General features: G+C 35.0%; 1 protein-coding gene across 3 annotated transcripts in view; it reads right to left on the bottom strand.

The window, feature by feature from the left end:
• ATP13A3 (ATPase 13A3) overlaps positions 1-12,115 on the bottom strand; it is a gene marked incomplete at both ends in the record, with an annotated part of 53,687 nt that extends 41,572 nt beyond the window's left edge. For 2 of the 3 annotated variants that reach the window (XM_079704609.1, XM_079704611.1), the window contains 11 exons: positions 87-244; positions 384-563; positions 1,844-1,975; positions 4,311-4,383; positions 4,855-4,989; positions 6,983-7,052; positions 8,213-8,293; positions 10,238-10,308; positions 10,618-10,800; positions 11,454-11,627; positions 12,065-12,115. In XM_079704609.1, coding sequence (XP_079560735.1) covers positions 87-244; positions 384-563; positions 1,844-1,975; positions 4,311-4,383; positions 4,855-4,989; positions 6,983-7,052; positions 8,213-8,293; positions 10,238-10,308; positions 10,618-10,800; positions 11,454-11,627; positions 12,065-12,115 — 1,308 coding nt within the window. The remainder of the gene's footprint in view (positions 1-86; positions 245-383; positions 564-1,843; positions 1,976-4,310; positions 4,384-4,854; positions 4,990-6,982; positions 7,053-8,212; positions 8,294-10,237; positions 10,309-10,617; positions 10,801-11,453; positions 11,628-12,064) is intronic. The other variant, XM_079704610.1, reaches the window with a different exon arrangement.
• Positions 12,116-19,423: the final 7,308 nt, after the last annotated feature.

Here is a 19,423-nt window from a genome sequence, read left to right as displayed (position 1 = left end):
GTCTCACTAGCTACATTTCAAATCTTCAAGAGCCACATGTGAATCAAACTAAGAATCAAACTCTGTTAAGGGTCCCATGTACATACCTCATTTAAAATACTATTGATAATAGTGTAGATAAACCCAATGCCAGCCACCGCCACAAGACACAGTAGAAATAAGTAGGCATCTCTGTAGAGTTTAAAATCAGTTGGTTTGGGATACAATATGGAGCGGACAAGCTGTCCTTTGGAAGTACTAAATCCTTTCAAAAAAATTAAAGATGATTATATAGTATTTTTATAAGAAAATGAGAGTTATCTCTCAAAACAGAATCTCTTTTTAAGCATTTGATAGGCTTCAAGTATGCTAAACCATGCAAGACAAGATTAAATATTTTCTACCTGTTCTAACTACTATGGCTTTGACAAGTTCTCCAGTGTAGAAACGAGTTTGAATAACAGTTGTCCCACAAAACAAAGTGTGTCGTCTATGTGTTTCTGGACTATATAATTCATCTCCCATTCCTTTTATGTCCACTGAAGGATTTGGCAAATTAGTCTTTGTCACTGGAACACTCTCTCCTTTAAAAAAAAAAAAAAATCCGTAAGTTAAAGCACAGAAATCAGTATCAAACACACAAATCTTGAGTTGTTAAATATCCTAAATGTTATCATACTGTTGGCAACAGTTATTAACAGTTCTCACATGTGAATAACATAGTTTAATCAATTAGCTTTTGGTCTATCAATTTCCTTACCCAGAAATATCAAATTTTGTCTTCCACAATAATTCCCGAAAGTGATCTGTGACTCAAAGGAAATCAGTTGGAAATAACTGTGCCAAGTTTCAAATAAGAAGATGAGGTTGCTGCCGTCGCCTCAGCACCTGTTCTGGTATCCCTGAGAACTAACCTGGGAAGCACTCTGCAACCCCAAGCACACACAACACGTGAAGATCCACTCCTAATCCCACCCCACTCCCCGACCACAAACACACACACACACACACACACAGTAAGAAGAGAACAAGCATCTGAGCAGGGCAGAGGAGTATGGTAATTCTCTAACAGTAAGAAAGAGACAAATTCTTTTAACATTAAAATGTAGTGCTCTGTAGCATTCACACTTCTTATGTCAAAGGCGACAGGTGTGTGGGGATATTTATGTGTATGAGTGTGTTTTAAGACTCTTAACAGTTCAAAAATGTATTATATAGGAATCACTTTCTTGCCAGGTTGACTATGACAATTAAAAAATAGTCATGATAAAAAGATATATACACATAGCTGATTCACTTTGTTATGCAGCAACTAACACAACAATGTAAAGCAATTATACTCCAATAAAGATGTTAAAAAAATGTTTAAAGAAAAAAATTTTTTTAATTAAATTAAATTAAAAAAAAAATAAAGATATAAAGCTCTACCTCCAGATTGTGAATTTCCAAAGGGAAGTTATTTTAAAGTCTACTTCTCCCCAATTTAATAAAAATATCAACTCTTCTAGTCCCACTTTTTGCACATCAAAGTGAGAAATAAATATGCTGTGAGCAAAGGATTTCTTTCCTCTTCCCTTACTATAAAGCATTTCCTCATGTCAAAAGAATGGACAGAAGCAGGACAAGAGATATCGTGAACAACAGCATTGTGCTTTAGTATCACAGCTGAGTGTAATGCAGAATTTGGTTCCCTCAAAATAAAAAAAAAGAAAATCTTTTCACAAATATCTATCACATTCATGACATTCATGAGTGAAGGATACAAACAGCACAGTTAATTGTGACATAGCTTAATCAACAACTACTTAATCCTAATATCATTATAAACAACTCATCTGGGTTTTACTCATTTAATTTAGTTTACCTGTTAACATGCTTTCATTTACAATACAAGTACCGTTAATAAGTACTGCATCACAAGGCATGACTGTCCCATTTAACGGAATGACCATGACATCTCCTGGCACAAGATCTGTAGAAAAGATCTCTTCGATTTCTGAATTTAAAGAAAGAAAAGTCTGAAAAGAATACTCTTTAACTTGGAATAAGAATACAGCAAACAAAAGATCTATCCAAAGGCCACCTGATCTCATCAAGACATTAAAAATATAATGGAGTTAAATAGAAAAATCCCAAGAGATGAAGAGTTTTGACAAATAAGATTATTCCTTAAGCTAACAAAGCATGGTGTCTAAATGTGTCAGCTAGTTTGTCCCTGGATAGGACGCCAACTGCACAGAGTTGATGCCAAGTCCCCTCTAAGTTAACAGGTAGGTGGGCTTCAACACTCATTACAACGGTGGATGCTCAATCTTAGCTATCAGCCCTATGAGTAAACAGACGATGAATCCACACAGGAGAGCCCCTGCAACAGGTAAATAAACTCAGATTTCTGTAATCCCTTGGAAACAGATAAAAGCACTGAAATTTTAGCACTTCCTTTTTTAACAGCATTCTTTTTCTTGTTGCTACAATTTATAATCCATAATGTCTCATTGTTTTCTCAATATTCCTAAAATAGTCCCAAAATATCTTAGATATTATTTTAAATCAATTTATAAAATAAACTCTGTCATACCTAGTTCATTATTTCCTTAGAAATTTATGTATTATATTCAAGTTAGTTAAACATTTCTTTAATGATCTTTCCAAGTAAAAGGTGGCCTTATATTTGGGCGTTCTCTCTCTCTTCCCCTACCCCTAGATTTTATTAAACTATGCTTAGAAGAGACTTACACTAGTTTCTAAGCAAAGATGGGTGAGGAGAAAACTACTGTTTGTGATGTTAGCCTGCAGGACAGATACTCTTCCCTTTCTAAAAAAAGGCAGAAGTAGTTTACTAAGCTATGAGGAAACAACTTTTAAAGAATTCTAATGCTATTTTGCAATGTAGTAAGTATAATAATCTTCATTTCTTAATAAGATCCCTTATTTTAAAAACGAGACTCAATGCCTTAATGCCACTTGAAATTCTAACCCTCTTAGGTGCACTGAGAAACTAAGTATCAATGATCTGTTGGACTATACAAAGGGGATAAGGAAGCTAAACACTGAGCACTGCACCTGTCCTAGCATCCCCAGGATCGTCGGCAGCGGCAGAGTGGGGAGAGGAGGAGCACCAATAAGCTCCACATCTAAGACTGCAGCTAGGGGAGGCAGAAACGATCAGCTAGTACTCTAGCAAGTGACCAGGAAGCGCAAGGAAGAAAGCAACCTGCCAGGCCGACTTGGGTTTACACCTGGATGTGTATACTGAGCCAAGAGAGTGCAGACTGATTTGGTTTTCCTGATCAATCAAAGCGGCTACTGTCTCCAAGGCCCATGATGCTGTGCTGCCACCCCTTTATCTCCTTTACCTCTTCAATATCTCACCAAACTAACATGTCCAAAACATTATCCTTCCCTACAATCCTGCTTCTCCTCCAGTGTTCCCTATTTAATTAAATGACACCAACATCCATGCCCCCAGCCTGACACCACTGTATCACCTTGCATCTAATGAATCATCAAATCTTCTTCAAAGCCCACATTTAAGTATCTTTCAGACCCATCTCACCACTCTCCATCTCCACTACCCTCACCCTGATTCATTTCATGCCTTCAATATTAATCCCCCCTAAATAAGTTCGAACATGGCAGCCAGAATGATTTTTTCAAATAGGCAAATATGATCATATCACTCTCCTACTTAAAACCCTTCAATGGCTTTCCACTGCCTTTTGGGAGAGTCCAAATCCCTTAACAAGCCTTAAAAGGCTGTCCACTATCTAGTTGCTGCATCTGCCACACTGAATTTCTTTCAGTTATTACAATGACCAAACTCTCTCTAATACCCAGGCCTCTGGGCACTTAGAACCCTCCTCTATCCCTCTCTCGCCCCCACCTTACCACTTTCTCACCTACTTTTTATCTGTCTAATTCAATCACATAAGAATACTTTTTCAAAGAAGGCATCCCTGACACCTACAGTAAATGAGCTCTAATATCTAACCCTGACTTCTCCCTATCATAGTATTTATCACACTTTACTGTTTCTGTTTATCATTTGTCTTTCTAACTAGACTGAAGTTCAATGGTGGCAAGGACTATGTCCATCCACTGTATCCCAAGAGCCTAGTATAGTATGTCACATTATAGAAAAAGAAAAATACAATTTCACATAAATGAAAGAATTTGATACAGAAATATGAGTATAAATCCAAACACACGTTTTTATTTCTTATGGAAATAAGTGTATATGTATAATATATTGGGCTTGCTTCACACATTAGTGCTTAGTGGAAATCTTTTTAAATTTACTTTTCCAAGAGTAAACTGAAGTACTTACTTACCTTCATTTACTCTGCAAACTGAAACTCTCACAGTACTGTGAGCTGCCACCATGTCATGCAACATAATATATTGCTGAATCAGGGAAAAAAATTTTAACTCGTTAATATAAACTAACTCTTCAAGCTATTAGAAAGCAAGGGTAATATAAAATAAGGTAAGCTAAAATAATAAACTCATATTACTCTGCCTTTGAAAAGGTCAAGACCAAAAGATTCAAAGATCATTCAATATTTTTGCTCAAAACATTAGACAAAATAAGAAGCACTTTAATGAGACAGCCCTGAAAACAGCAGAATCAGCCCTCCAGTATTCCAATCTTAGATAAGCAACTATAGATCCTTCAGCCTCAAAGCAGTCAAGCGATACTTTGACTCTTAAAAAGCAGCTGCCTTCCCCCACCTCAAAAAGGAGGGAAAGGGAGTACATATTCACATAACTAAAAGAATAACTGTATGGAGTACTTACTTTATACCAAGTATCATTCTACACACCTTACGTGTTATTACAAACACAGTTGTGAAACCCATAATAAATTGGACTTACCTTTCTAATGGCATATAGGGAGCTTATAATTGATACTACAGACATAATCACAATGGCTATAGCATAGTAATAGTATTCATCTGTGCTCCACAGTATAACACTGAACAGCTGGAAAATGTAAAATGGGTTGAGAACCTAAAAAACAAGATTTTTAAGTCAAATTGAATGAGATATTTACAACCATACAGATTTAAGGAATAACCAACAGGATACTTACAGGATAAGCTCTGTAGTATCCTAGGTTAACAAGTAACTACCCAAAGAGCAGGGCAAGATGTTACTTTTTTTTTTTTTACCATCAAGCTACTAGAGTTTGACTAAATACGCTTAATTTATTTGCATCCATTTAGATTCATACCAAACCCAAATACAGATTCAGCTAGAAACAGCTAACGTGTGTGAATTTATCTGTTCTTCATTCTGCTTTAGCAATAAAATACATTTACTTTCAATATTACTGTGCTGCTAAAGGATACAAAAACTTTTAACCAACTGGAACAAATGTTTACTTATTATGAACTCGAAGCACTAATTTACTTATAAGTCAAAGGTTCACTGGAGTCCAAAGACAAGACAAACATGAAATAAGTTACACTGTTTTGCTTTCTCTAAGGAAATAATTAAATATTAAAACCTGAATTAAAAAAAAAAAGATAAGGAGTCCTGGCAATGGACTTTGTTTACCCTAATTTTATAGTATTTTACCAATTTCATTAATAACCCCCCAATGTTTTAAAATTGATGCTTCTGTACTTTTTAAAGCACTTTCACATATATAGTCCCATTTTACTTCAAAATCAAATGAGATGGGCTTCCCTGGTGGCCCAGTGGCTAAGAATCCACCTGCCAATGCAGGGGGACACGGGTTCGAGCCCTGGTCCAGGAAGACCCCACATGCTGCGGAGCACCTAAGCCCGTGCACCACAACTACTCAGCCTGCGCTCTAGAGCCCATGAGCCACAACTACTGAAGCCCACGTGCCTAGAGCCTGTGCTCCGCAACAAGAGAATCTATTGCAATGAGAAACCCACACACCGCAATTAAGAGTAGCCCCCGCTCACTGCAACTAAAGAAAGCCTGAGGAGCAACGAAGACCCAAAGCAGCCATAAATAAATAAATAAATAAATAAATAAATAAATAAAAGTTCCCTTAAAAAAAAAATCAAATGAGATCATTAAAGGACTTCCTACAATTTTACCAATAAAGGAGCAGCAGGGAGAAAGGTCTTCTAATGACCAAAGCTAGTTACTGATGAAGTCATATTTTAAACCAGTGTTTCTAATTCCTAATCATTACCCTTTGCTATGCTATAAAGCAGCATTATATGGCCACTCTCAGGAACTGACGGAAAACAATCCGTACCTTCTACTAAAAGTATTCACCCAATACAGCTAATTCTACACCTTAGCCCAAAACCAGGAAGCCTGGAGAGCCCAACTCTCCTCGGCAAAACCACTTACTCCTTCCTTTACATGCCTGCAATCCCTCATTCCCACCGCTTCTACGGCTCTTACAACTGAAGGGTCACTACAGTAACTACTGACATGTATTCCTCCTGGGCTAAAGTGCAAGCTCCTCATTGTTACTCATCATGTCATGTTTTTAATTCCAAACTTCTGGCGCAATGCCTAGTTCCTAAGAGTGTACCACATGAAGAAAACATGATTAATTGTTTTTAAAATTAGGAGGAGGGACTTCCCTGGTCGTCCAGTGGTTAAGACTCCATGCTTCCACTGCAGAGGGCAAGGGTTTGATCCCTGGTCAGGGAACTAAGATCCCACATGCCACGCAGTGTGGCCAAAAAAATTAGCGGGAAAAAAGAAAAGACAGGTGTATACATCTGTAAAATAGGGCAACTTTAGATGTGCAACTTCCTGAGTGTAAAAAAAGAAAAAAAAAAAAAAACTACAGACAAGAAAAGAAAAAAATTAGACAAAATAAAAAAGTAATCATGCTCCCAAATTACTGATCTATCAGAGGAATATCTTTCTGCCCTTCCAAATAAAAAAATAAGCAAAGAGCAGTTAGGAAACAAAAAACCAAGGATATCTTATTACTTAAATCCTGGCTCTTTTCAATTGACAAACCTATTGATCACAAATGTTGAGACAAGTACAATTGTCTTACCTCCTTAATTAGAAGCTTAAAAACTGAAGGCACTTTCACAGCAATTTCATTTACTCCATAAAGCAATTTTCTATAACAGGAAAATACAATAATAATAATATTACACTATATTATATCATAATAGTACAATTTAGGGAAGGCATTGCATTAGATAAGGCTCAAACCACTGACTGCTCATTAAATTCAGAACTTAAATGTTCATGTTTCTAAAAACAGTTGTCTTCTACAATTTAAATTCTCTATCTACAGTATTTAAATCAATGTAGTCCATACTGGATAACTATACTGTTATCACTTTATCTTTTTGTGTGACAAGTACCTTTCCCACTAGTCTACAATAACCATATCAGCAAAAGACTTTCTTTTCCATCCATGAACACAATACATCTCAACAATTTTGAACTGCAATTAATTTTTGCAAGAGACTACGTAAGTAAATTTGAGGGGTCCTGTACTATTTTTCTAATAAGAATACTGTACTAAAAATGTTTATTTCAAAACATTATACATTTGGCTTTTTTTTAATGCTTAAGTTGCTTAAAGCCTTCCACTTAAATTCCTTATAATAGTACTTCCTATATGATACATTAATTCTTGCCTTTTATGAAGTAGAAGCCTGAATGAATGAATTTATATTCCAACCCTTTGAAAGAACATGCTATAGGAGTACAAGAAAATTTCTAATGTAGTTTGAAAAAGGCATTTATCTCCACGATATGTAATACACTGGTATACTTTTATACTTTAGCAAAGAACAACACTATAAAAAGGATTATGTCTCCCAATTTACAAATTTTCATTGTGGTAAATTTGAGCTCGTGCTTACCATTCCCAACATTTCAGTAAATCTAAGATTTGAATTGTAAGACATTCTATGATTTTATGTACTATCAAGAAAGATAAAAATGGTGTCAAGTAAAGGATGACACTCCACCCACTGTATGACACACCCTCCTTATAGAGATGTTAAAATGCAGGGAAGTGGGCACCTTAGAACTGATGAAATACAGTATATTATCAGGGATATTCACTTCAAAATCAGCTTCAACATTTTGATAATTCTTAAACTGAGAGACAATGCTACCCAAATAAAATATCAATAAGTTGTCAACTACTATAATACTTAAATACCTGTTAATATTACAACTATATGGTAAAAGGGTAGACTATATATACTACTTTATTTAGGAATTTTGATAATAGGTCTAACTTTAGTTGGATAAAAATTACCTGTAGGCATGCATCCCCTTTGTCAGTCCTGCACTATGCTTTTCATAAATTGACGTACAAGAAACACCTTCATCCAGTCCCCTAAATAAATCCAAAGTTTTTACTTTAAACAAAGTTTAAAATATCCAAATTTCTCAATGCCTCATTTTTCTGTATTCCTGGTTTTAAAGTGTGACTTCCTTACAAATAGAAACCCCTAACAAAAACTGAGATATGGATGAGAATTTTTAAATCTCTAATTCCTAAGATAAAACAATAATGAAAGGTCTAAGTCTCAAATGTGGCAACTTCTAAATTATCCAACATATCATATAATAAGATGGCTCTGAATACTCAAGCTTATGTAACAATATTATTATCCTTTAAGTCTGTGCCAAAGTTGTAAGAGCTAATAATTAAGAAAATTAAAGTTTGACTAACTCAAGAATTCCAAACTAAAGATGAAAAAGTTTTTACTTTTTATCTAGTTTTCCCTCTTCAATTTTTAAGCTTCACTCTAAGAAGTCCTACTCATTTTTCTTTCTACAAAGGCTTCAATCTAAATCCTTCCCTCATTTAATACATACTGAGAAGAGAAGTGCTGAATCTGTATGAGTCACAGGCAATGTCTAAAATCTGTAACAATTAAAACTGGGATTCAACTAGCATATCTACTTTCCACCACAAATGTCTTAATTATGCTTATTTAAACTGAGATGCTATTCAGAAAAACTCTAAAGAGAATCTAACATATCATTTAACTCCAATCCTTTTCTGCTTTTTTCGGATAGAAAAACCAAGCTCCATGATTAGCTGCTATCACTGGGATAAGTTTAAATTCTACAAGTTGGTATGGTTGGCAAAGGCTACACGGCAAATATATTTGACTCTTTTTTCCCACTGAGATTGATTACTTCTCCAAAGGTAGCAGGGATCAGCTCCAAGTCAAAATTTTTTAAAAAAACAAAATGACAGTTTATAGGCAGTGTTCTATAAAGAGAGCAATGGTTCTAACTAGGAATGGTCTTCAGAAGTAGGCACGTGGAATTGCCCTGCTCCATTCCAGAATAGACCAGTTCTTTAGCGTCTGAGGAACAAAATCCAGGCATGAACATTTTAAATGTTCACAAGGTGATTCTTTTTTTATTGCTCATATTAAGAATTTCTTTGCCACTCTCAAGCAACGATACTTAACGAGTGTTTACAATAATCACTTTAACAGCAATAAAAATAGAATCCTAGTTAATTTAGTACTTATATCATTTGAAGCCTCCACAAAAAATAAATTTTAAAGGATTATTCCAATATGTCCTACCCAAGGCTTAACTTGTTTGATGATGTCCCATCTTTATCCACATATTAAAGTGAAATTTATGTTTGTCTATCACTCCATCCCTCAAGTACAAGTGGATGGAACTGTCAGGAAGTTGAGAGGTGATAATTCAGATACTCTGACAGGCTAAAAGGTACACTCGAAATTCACTTTGAGGTGAACCCTCAAAAAGAAAAAGAACCGACAGACTAAAAGGTATACTCAGGGCTTCCCTCGTGGTGCAGTGGTTGAGAGTCCGCCTGCCAATGCAGGGGACACGGGTTCGTGCCCCGGTCCGGGAAGATCCCACATACCACGGAGCGGCTAGGTCCGTGAGCCATGGCCGCTGAGCCTGAACGTCCGGAGCCTGTGCTCCGCAATGGGAGAGGCCACAACAGTGAGAGGCCCACGTACCGCAAAAAAAAAAAAAAAAAAAAGGTATACTCAAAATTCACTTTGAGATGAATCCTCAAAAAGAAAAGGACTCAGACTGGATTTTGGGAGCATACTGCTTCTAACTTTTATGTAAATTTTGCCAAGGTACAAGTTGCAGATAGGATTTATTCTAAAATGGTTATTAAGTATTCAAATAACACCAAGGAGTTATTAATGAACAAGTGAATGAAAGTTATGTAACAAAAACCTCTTCAATTTTATGTAACACTAAAATGAATTCTTTTCTAGCTAAAACATTATCAAGATACTCATAATCCAAACAAAAGAAAAGTACGTACTTTAAGAAAACAAAATTGTGAAGGGTATCATTCCAGAAGTATTTTACACTATGGTGGGTGAAATAACGAATCTGTAGAACATACATAAAGGTTATATCAAAAAGCATTATTATCACTTGTTAACAATTAAGTTTACTAACACAAATTTAGCATATAGTGTAACAACTATTAAAATTAAAGCAATCACATGTGACATGTAATCTATTTCTTCTAGTAAATAACTAAATTGTGTTATAGACAATGATAAATAGGCACTTTATATGCATATAATTTTATCTCAAACAAAAAAACTGCAAGTACAAAATTATAGACTATCCGTAATAGTATAAAATGTAACAATTCTGGTTCTTAAAGGAACTTTGAGACTAAGATCACAATACCTGTTGTGATTGAGGCTGTGAATATTTATTCATCTCAAGCCTATTCTCTTCAGCCAGATTTTCAGTTAGGTGAACTGCATGGCCATTTGAAACCTTATTAGCCATAGATTTTGGGCTTGAAAATGGGGGAGTTTCCAGAGAAAGAAAGCGAATTTTTGCACAAAACCACATTCTGAATTCATCCTTAGAAGAGAAAGGAATAAGGATAAAGAGTCAATTATGCATATTACATAACCATATATATTTGGTTCCCATTCTTTACACGATATATTATTTACTTATCTCTAATTGAGAAAGTCTCACTTTCCACTCACTAAATGTTAAACCATTTCGAAATACGAAGATGCATAAATTCAAAAAGGAAGTGCTTTCAACTGCTCACCATTTTATATGTCATACTTCACTGAGAGGATCTCATAAAAGATCATAATTTCTTAATTTATCCAACTATATACTGAGACTAGATATTAAAGCCTCTTATAAAATGCTTCCAATTAGGATTTTAAAACAAATCCTAGGGTGCAACAGCACTGCACAGTAGACAAGATCTGGGATACAGTCCTGTCAAGTGAGTTTGATAGACCAACCACTGATCCAATCTCTCAGTGCATCAAGAACTATAAACAAGGGTAGATGTGATCATTTTTAAGATTCCTTTAAAGTCTAATCACTGGGATAATATAGTCACTTCAAACACAGATGCTTTAGAAATACTAGGATTAGTATTCCTCATGGTATCCTAGCAGTGATGTTCTCTTCGTATTTTATTTTGAATACACACAAAGACATTATTTTACTTCTCAAATAATCAGCTACAAGTAAACACGTGGACTTACAGTAGTCCTCAGCAGCACCACTTCACAGTCTTTAACTGCAGCTCTAATACAGGTTGCCTTTACCCGCCACTCGGGCATCCAATAGAGGAGCAGGAGAAGAAAGCCACCAGTACACACCACTCCGAGAGAAACTATGGCAAGCTTCCAGCGACACAAACTATAGCCATAAATCTCCTGCATGGACATAGTGATTACACATCAAGTGACATGAGAGGTAAATTTCAAAGTGACAACCCTATCTTTCCCCCCACATACCACCAACAAAGACTTGAGTTTTATTAAGCTGACTTTAAACATTTTTTATAAATGGAAAATTAGAAATTTTGCATTTGGGATATATTTAAACATTAGCTAATGTAACTTCTTAAATTATCAAATGAAAAAACATCTCTCTTTCCTCTAAGTTTTAACAGTTCACAAGTGAAACAGGAACTATACTGGAACCAGAGGTGTTACATAATCCCAACTCAAAAACACAGTCAGACGACAGCACACTGATTTAGCTGTTGTTTTATTGTATTTTAGTTTAGCAGTTTTTTTAATATACTTTTCTACTTCCCTAGAAATATAAATTCTTCATATTTTATAAGTATATTATAAAAGCTGGTTACCATTTCATCTTCTTGACCCTGGTTGATAGTCTTTCTTTCTTCTTTGTCCATATCTACAGTGGTTGGAAAGGTCTTGTGCTTCAGAACAATTGAAGATAACTGAGGGAAAGAGGAACAAATATTAGAACATTATCTTGTATCTTGGTAGACTATATCTGATACTAACTTCATACTACTAGATTTCTTGTTTTGATACAAGTTTAACTGATATTTAAGTAGTCACTAAAGTGCTGATTCTCATGACATTTTCAATGGTGTGCCAGTTCTTGAAACTGCCTGGCTTACTACTATCACAAAACTTGGCATATTTCATTAATTAATTTATACTAGCACTAGCCTTGCTACAAAGCCATTTAAATTCTGAGAGAAACTATTACTACAGACTCTTCCTTTTTCATTCCCCAGACTCATCTACTGAGCACCTATCACATGTATGGCAATTGCTGGGTTAATCTCTAAGGCAAGTGTACCTCTACTGGAGACCACTCTACTGACTATCTCATTCTGATGCCAAGTCCACTGAGCAATCTTATTGTTCCTGACTATCCATAATGCTTGTGTAGGAAAAAATTCATTGAGCCCACTGACAAAAATCTTTTTCCTGTATTAAAAAACAGATTAAATTCAAATATTAGACATTCAGCCACACATTAAAGAAAGTTGCAAAATGTAAAACAATGCCGGTTTTCTCGTTTTGGTTTTTTTTTTGCTTCTGGAAAATATATATATTTTTGGAAAATATGTACTTAACATGTAGTATCTATAACTGTTCTACTAAATTAATATTCTTAAAGATCTATAAAAACTAATGTGGCAATAACAGGTATAACACACATAAACAAAAGCTCCTTAGGGTTCACAACAGTTTTCAAGAATGTAAAAGGGTCTGAGCCCTGAGCCCAAAGAGTTTGAGAGCCACTGCTTTAGACTAGGCTGATCTCTGCAGAACACAGTGGGAATATTACCTCCCTCATTACAGATGCCATACCTCCATTCATCTATACGGTGTATAGCAAGCACAAGTCTGACACATGGTAGGCAATCAAAAAATACCTCCTGAATGAATGACCTGATAAAGAATTTGTGATAAGACAGCAATAGCCACATGTAATGTTTACATGATATGAATTAATAGCAAAGTAAAACCAACTGCAGGATTTCAAGTTAATCCCCCCCCATAAGGCTACTGAAATCTCCTGATTTATGTCATCAACAAAATGACCAATAAAAAATATTGATGCCTCCTCAATGGGCACTCAAAGTTTCTCTACTTTCTGGTAGCCCTGAAGACGGGGTTAGGGCTAGGTAGAGTCAGGGCTTTCCACAGAAATAAAATGCAGAAGTTTGATTACAAACACACACACACACACACACACACACACACACACACACAATATACTGGACTCAGTGCCATCTTGGAAAAGAAGCCTCAGAGGTATCTTGTTTCTCAGAGGAAAACAAGACACATTATCATACAAAACATTTTAGGCAATTTAGTAACAATTTCTTCTCAGTCTAGGGTACTGTTACAGCCCTGAAAAGTATAGTACTAGAGTCATCCCACCATTGTAAGGCTGTTCCATCAAACCAATACAACTTGAGGCAGCAGTTATGCTCAAGGGCTATACACCTGCTGCTATAGACTTTGGGGAGAATTAGCAAGTCCAACCTCTTTCCCTGTAGGAAAGATCAGCTGTTGTTGCCTGAACCTGTAAGGTTTAGTCCAATCCTGCAAGGTTTCAAATGTGCACGTGCCTACCTTCAAAGGGTAATAAGGCAAAGGAACTCTGCCCTGACACTGTCCCCACTAAAGAATCCAGTCTGGGGTTCTTAACCTTTAATCCGTGGTTCTTCCTTAAGTTATGGACTGTGTCTCAGGATCATCACTCAGGATTTACCAGTCATTCTTAACAACCAAAACATATAATTCTGATCCCCATTTCCCAACACCACCTAAAATATGTTTCTCGAGGGGAGGAACCTCTTCAAATTCTTAAATGGAGAGACTTCTGCTTCCAACCAAGACTAGCTCTCCTATCTAAAACAACAAAATGAATAAAATATATAAAACTATATAGTCTTCAAGGAACTGGACGTCAATGAAGGAAACTGATACAAAAATGGGTGAGCTCTACAATTGTCCCAGTTTACAAACTGAATAATTTACAGGATGCAAAAAAAAATGTAGGGCAGCAATCCCAGGGGGAGCCCAGCAATCTTCCTGAGTTGAAGAGATGAAGCTGGGAGTCTGGGGAGGCACCAAAGTGACTGGGTTTGCAGGGCAGATTACCAGAGAAGAGATATGTACAGAGAAGGAACACTGAAAATCTGCAAAGTGGTCCCTTCTCAAGTCTTCAGCTGAATACCGATCAGCACTTGTGTGTGAGGAAACTACCAAGACCAGGGGAAAATCTACCCAAAAGGTTTAAGGAGAAAAATGCATCAGGGCTCACACAGGGCTGGGAAGAGTACCTGTTCCCACCAATCAGTGGGAAAACCTCATTAGCTGCATGAAATCAGGCGGAGTACTCAGAGGATTCTGCTTCAGTAGTGGGTTCAAATTAACCTGAAACTAAAAGCTACTCTGATCCTGCCTAACAAAACTTTTAAGACTTGAAAGAATAAAATTGTTTCCAAGTAACTTAACTGCTTCACAGAACACAGTCCAAGGAGATCTATAGGAATACAAAATATCTAGTTACAATGGCTGATATCCAATTAAAACTTAACAGGCTTGCAAAGAAGCAAGGAAATATGACCCACAATGAGAAAAATCAATGGACAGAAGAGGACCTAGAATTGACAGAGATAATAGAACTGGTAGACAAGGACATTAAAATAACTGCAAAGGAACTCTGCCCTGACACTGTCCCCACTATAGTTCTTATGTTCAAAAAGCAACTATAGTTCATATGTTCAAAAAGCAAGAGGAAAGACTGATCATGTGAAGCAGAGACATGAAAAATATAAAAAAGAACCAAATCGAACATAAAATAAAAAGTACAATGTCTGACATGAAAAACACACTAGATGGGATTAACAGCAGATTCGATATTACCAAAAAAAAAAAAAAAATCAATGAACTTGAAGACCTAGTAATAGAAATATCCAAAATGAAAAATGGAGAGAAAAAAGACTAGAGGGGAAAAAAAGCTAACATAACAGCATCAGTAAGCTGTGTGACATCTCAAGCACTCTGATATACATGTAAGGCAGGAGGGAACAAAAAATATGTAATTCTATAATGGCCCCCAAATTTCCAGATTAGATGAAAAACTATAAACCCACTGACCCAAGAAGTCCAACTAACACTAACCAAAGAACATAAGAAATTAAACCAAGGCATACCATCATCAAAACCCATGATGAAAAATGGGTTTTTATATATATATATGTATATTATGTATATATATGTGTGTGTATATATATATGTGTGTATATATATATATATATATCTTGAAAGAAGCCAGAGAAAAAAGACATGTCACATACAAAGGAAAATAAATAAAAATGACATTAAATTTCTTGCTAAAAACAATGCAGACGAAAAGACAGCAGGGCAACATCTCTGAAGTACTGAGAAAAAGAAATGATTCTGAGAATTCTATACCCAGCAAAAATGTCTTCCCAAATCAAAGGTGAAATAAAAGTCTTTTTCAGATACAAAAGCTGGGGAAAATTCACCAGCAGTGAACCTACACTATTTAAAAAAAAAAAAAATTTGTTAAGGGAATTCCTCAGATGGGGGAAAAAAGATAACCGATGGTAATAAGGATCTCCACAAAGGATTGATGAGCACCAGAAATGGTAACTAAGTGGGTAACTATACACAGCAACAGCACAAAGAACATGGAGAAATGAAAGTACACTCTTATAATGCTCTTAAGAAAGTAGGAAAAGAACAGCAAGTTATACCCAGTATAGGCACTTAAGGGAAAGACTAAAATTCAGAGAAGAAATAAATGAAATTTTAAAAAACAGAAAAATGATGAAAAAAATCAATGAAACCAAAATCTGGTTCTTTGACATTAATAAAATTGCTCATTTCTAGTTAAACTCAAAGGGGGGGGCAAAAATTATCAATATCAGGAATAGAACAGGAGACATCACTATAGATTATGCAGATATCAGAAGAATAATCAAGGAACCAACAAACAACTTTACACAAACAAACCAACTTTTCTGCAGGTTTGAACTTACTTCCCAATAAAAAAACTTAAAACTTAAAAAAAAAATCTTTATTAGTCAGGGGATGGCTGTGAGTTGATAACTGATAAAGCTGACTTAAAAGCTGAGTGATGAAAAAAAATTAAAATTAAAAAAAGAAAAAAAAAGCTGAGTGATGGTCCATGAGAATTCATTATACTCATCTTTCTACTCTTTAATATGTATAAATTGTCCATAATGGAAAAGTTTTCTTAAATAAAAGCCATCCATTTGCTAAAATATGGCACAAATGAACTTATCTATGAAACAGATTCAGAGACATAGTGAATGGACTTGTGGTTGCCAAGGGGCAGGGGGTGTGCGGGAGAGATGGATTGGGAGTTTGGGATTAGCAGATGCAAACTATCATATATAGAATGGATAAACAAGGTCCTACTGCATAGCACAGGGAACTATATTCAATATCCTGTGATAAACCAAAATGGAAAAAATATGAAAAAGAATGTGTATATATATATGTACAATTGAATCACTTTGTTATACAGCAGAAATTAACCCAACACTGTAAATCAACTATACTTGAATTAAAAAAAAAATTCACCCATCTGAAGTGAAAATAAAAGAAAAATTTCAGACTGGCACGAAGGGATATGAATCTTGAGGACTCTTGAGTCCCAAATCTACTGATTCAACCTATTATGTTCAGGTATTATCCATAAACTCTTACCCCTGGGTTTTGAATCTAACTCTTCTTCACTCTTGTCTTTCATCCATTGCCTAGAAATATAGATGTACTTCCCCACTTCTGTAAATTCTAAGTTTTCAATGTAGAATATATTTGCAGATAAATAAGCATGCTTTTCATAATTTTAGAAAAAGAACTACCATTAAAATTCAATGTTTTCCTTAATTCCATATGCTCATAACTATTTAAAATCTTTTCCCCAAATATCTCTTGACAGAGTTCAAATTAGTCCAAGATAACTATATTTTTATCTCATCTTCTACAGGTAAAAACTGACCACAGCAAAAAAAATACTCAAATTATTTTTAAATGAGCCATTACACATGGTGCACTGCCTACAACAATCTATGTTCATACTTTTCTAAATACAATTGACCATATTATCTCATTACTCTTTTTATAAGTGTTATTTCTCTGAAATTTAACTTACTTTTTAAGGCAAAGTTCTACTTTTTAAGGCAAAGTTCTTAAGTCTTACCAAATTTTACCAAAGATGAAATATTAAAAATAATTTAAGTAATTCAAATTAAAAGTTGCTCTAAAAGTCACCAATTATTATTCTCTATAAACATATTATACTTCATAGGAAATTACTAAGAATTCACTTTTCACATAAACTTTTAGTAAAGCCCAGTGAGACAAGTGCAACAGCTTACATTTAAAACATATACACACCATAAATGTATAAATTTTTAAAACATGTACATATAGAAACCCCTTAACATTTTTATGACATCATGAAGATAAAAATCTATATAACATATTTCAAAATATATTACTTATCAAGATGAAAATACATATTAAATACTATTCTACCATTTACTCAATTAGATATTTAAAACATTAATATCAAACTTTTAAAATCCATTTAACTTACAGAAGTATAACTTCCGGTGGTTTGCTTGAGGGCATGTGCTTTTTAATCAAGTCAATTTCTAGATCATAAAAAACAAAGAAATTTTTCTTACCAATAGCACTGTATCATCATTCCTTCCAACTGTTGATATTAGCAGAGCTTTCAAAAGCCGGCTCTTAATAACAAAAATAAAATGAAACTAAGCATAAAAATCCATTCAAAAGACAATTTTCTGCCACATACTTGTTTGGGTTCTTTTTGAACTGTTTTCAAAATGACTAAGACATTAAAATGTAGGATTTTTTAATGCTCCAATTTTAAATGGGTTTTCAGAAGACATACCTTCTGCCATCTGACTGCCACTGCAGAGCTCCTATTACTTGAATAAATCATATCTAGCATACTGAAGTCCCAATTCCACAGTGCATGACTGAGCCTTGATGTTATCTAAGTAGCAAGCAGCTTATAGGCTATTGTGCTTAACCAAACCCTTCCTTGCATTTACAATGAACCTGATTTTTTTGTGTAAGTAAAAACAGCAGCACAGGACAAAGTGAAGCTATCAGGAATAAATCACACAAAATCTAATGCTAATTTTTGTGAAAGTTAACTCATTTTTTCACATTATGTAATTACTAAGAACCATTTAAGGTATAGTCTTAAATCTAGAAGAGTCAGATCTCATTTCCTAAAACAAGATGAGCTGGACTTAACAAGCATAGAATTCCCACACCTAAGGCATCTTTGCTTCAAACCTGAGTTTCGCATTAGCTGTAACAATATTATAGTATTATATGTGGAGGGTTTTCTTTGAGGATACTCAATGTATGTGCTTAGATTTCCAAAGTAGGTGATTTTACAAGGTGAATTAGGGAATGAATGATCTGCCACTCAAGTAAAACCTCAAGCAAAGTAAATTCTGAATAAATATTTTTAATTTAATTGTTTACTTCTGTTGGTATTTGCCAACTTCAGGGAAACTGAAGTTAAAAAAATAAAATTAGGGCTTCCCTGGTGGTGCAGTGGTTGAGAGTCCGCCTGCCGATGCAGGGGACACGAGTTCGTGCCCCGGTCCGGGAAGATCCCACATGCCGCGGAGCGGCTGGGCCTGTGAGCCATGGCCGCTGGGCCTGCGCGTCCGGAGCCTGTGCTCCGCAATGGCAGAGGCCACAAAAGTGAGAAGCCCGTGTACCACAAAAACAAATAAATAAATAAATAAATAAAATTTAAAATGTACTATTCAATATTTGCAAAACTAAATAAGTATTAAAAATTCTCAAATGATATTTTTTATAAGTTTGGAACACGTACTTCTTAAGTTTTAAAAATTAAAACTGCACTAAAACTTTTGGGCCACCTTGTATTGTTGAAAAACAAAATGAATCATCCCACTTTATTTTGTAGTTCTAGGTTTTTTCCTGAGAATTAAACATACCTATACATGTTAAATAAAGATTTGATAAACACACCTTTCAGAACCACAAAGCAAAGGGTGTTTTAAAGATTCTGAAGTATAAACAGCAAAGCCAGCATTCTGTATTAGTTCATCAGTAATTCAATCAATATTATTTCATTGTCAAATTTGTAGCAT

The sequence above is a fragment of the Hyperoodon ampullatus genome, assembly GCF_949752795.1.
Source record: "Hyperoodon ampullatus genome assembly, chromosome: 5".
In the NCBI taxonomy this organism is placed as follows: domain Eukaryota; kingdom Metazoa; phylum Chordata; class Mammalia; order Artiodactyla; family Ziphiidae; genus Hyperoodon; species Hyperoodon ampullatus.
This window is presented reverse-complemented; position numbering and strand designations above follow the sequence as displayed.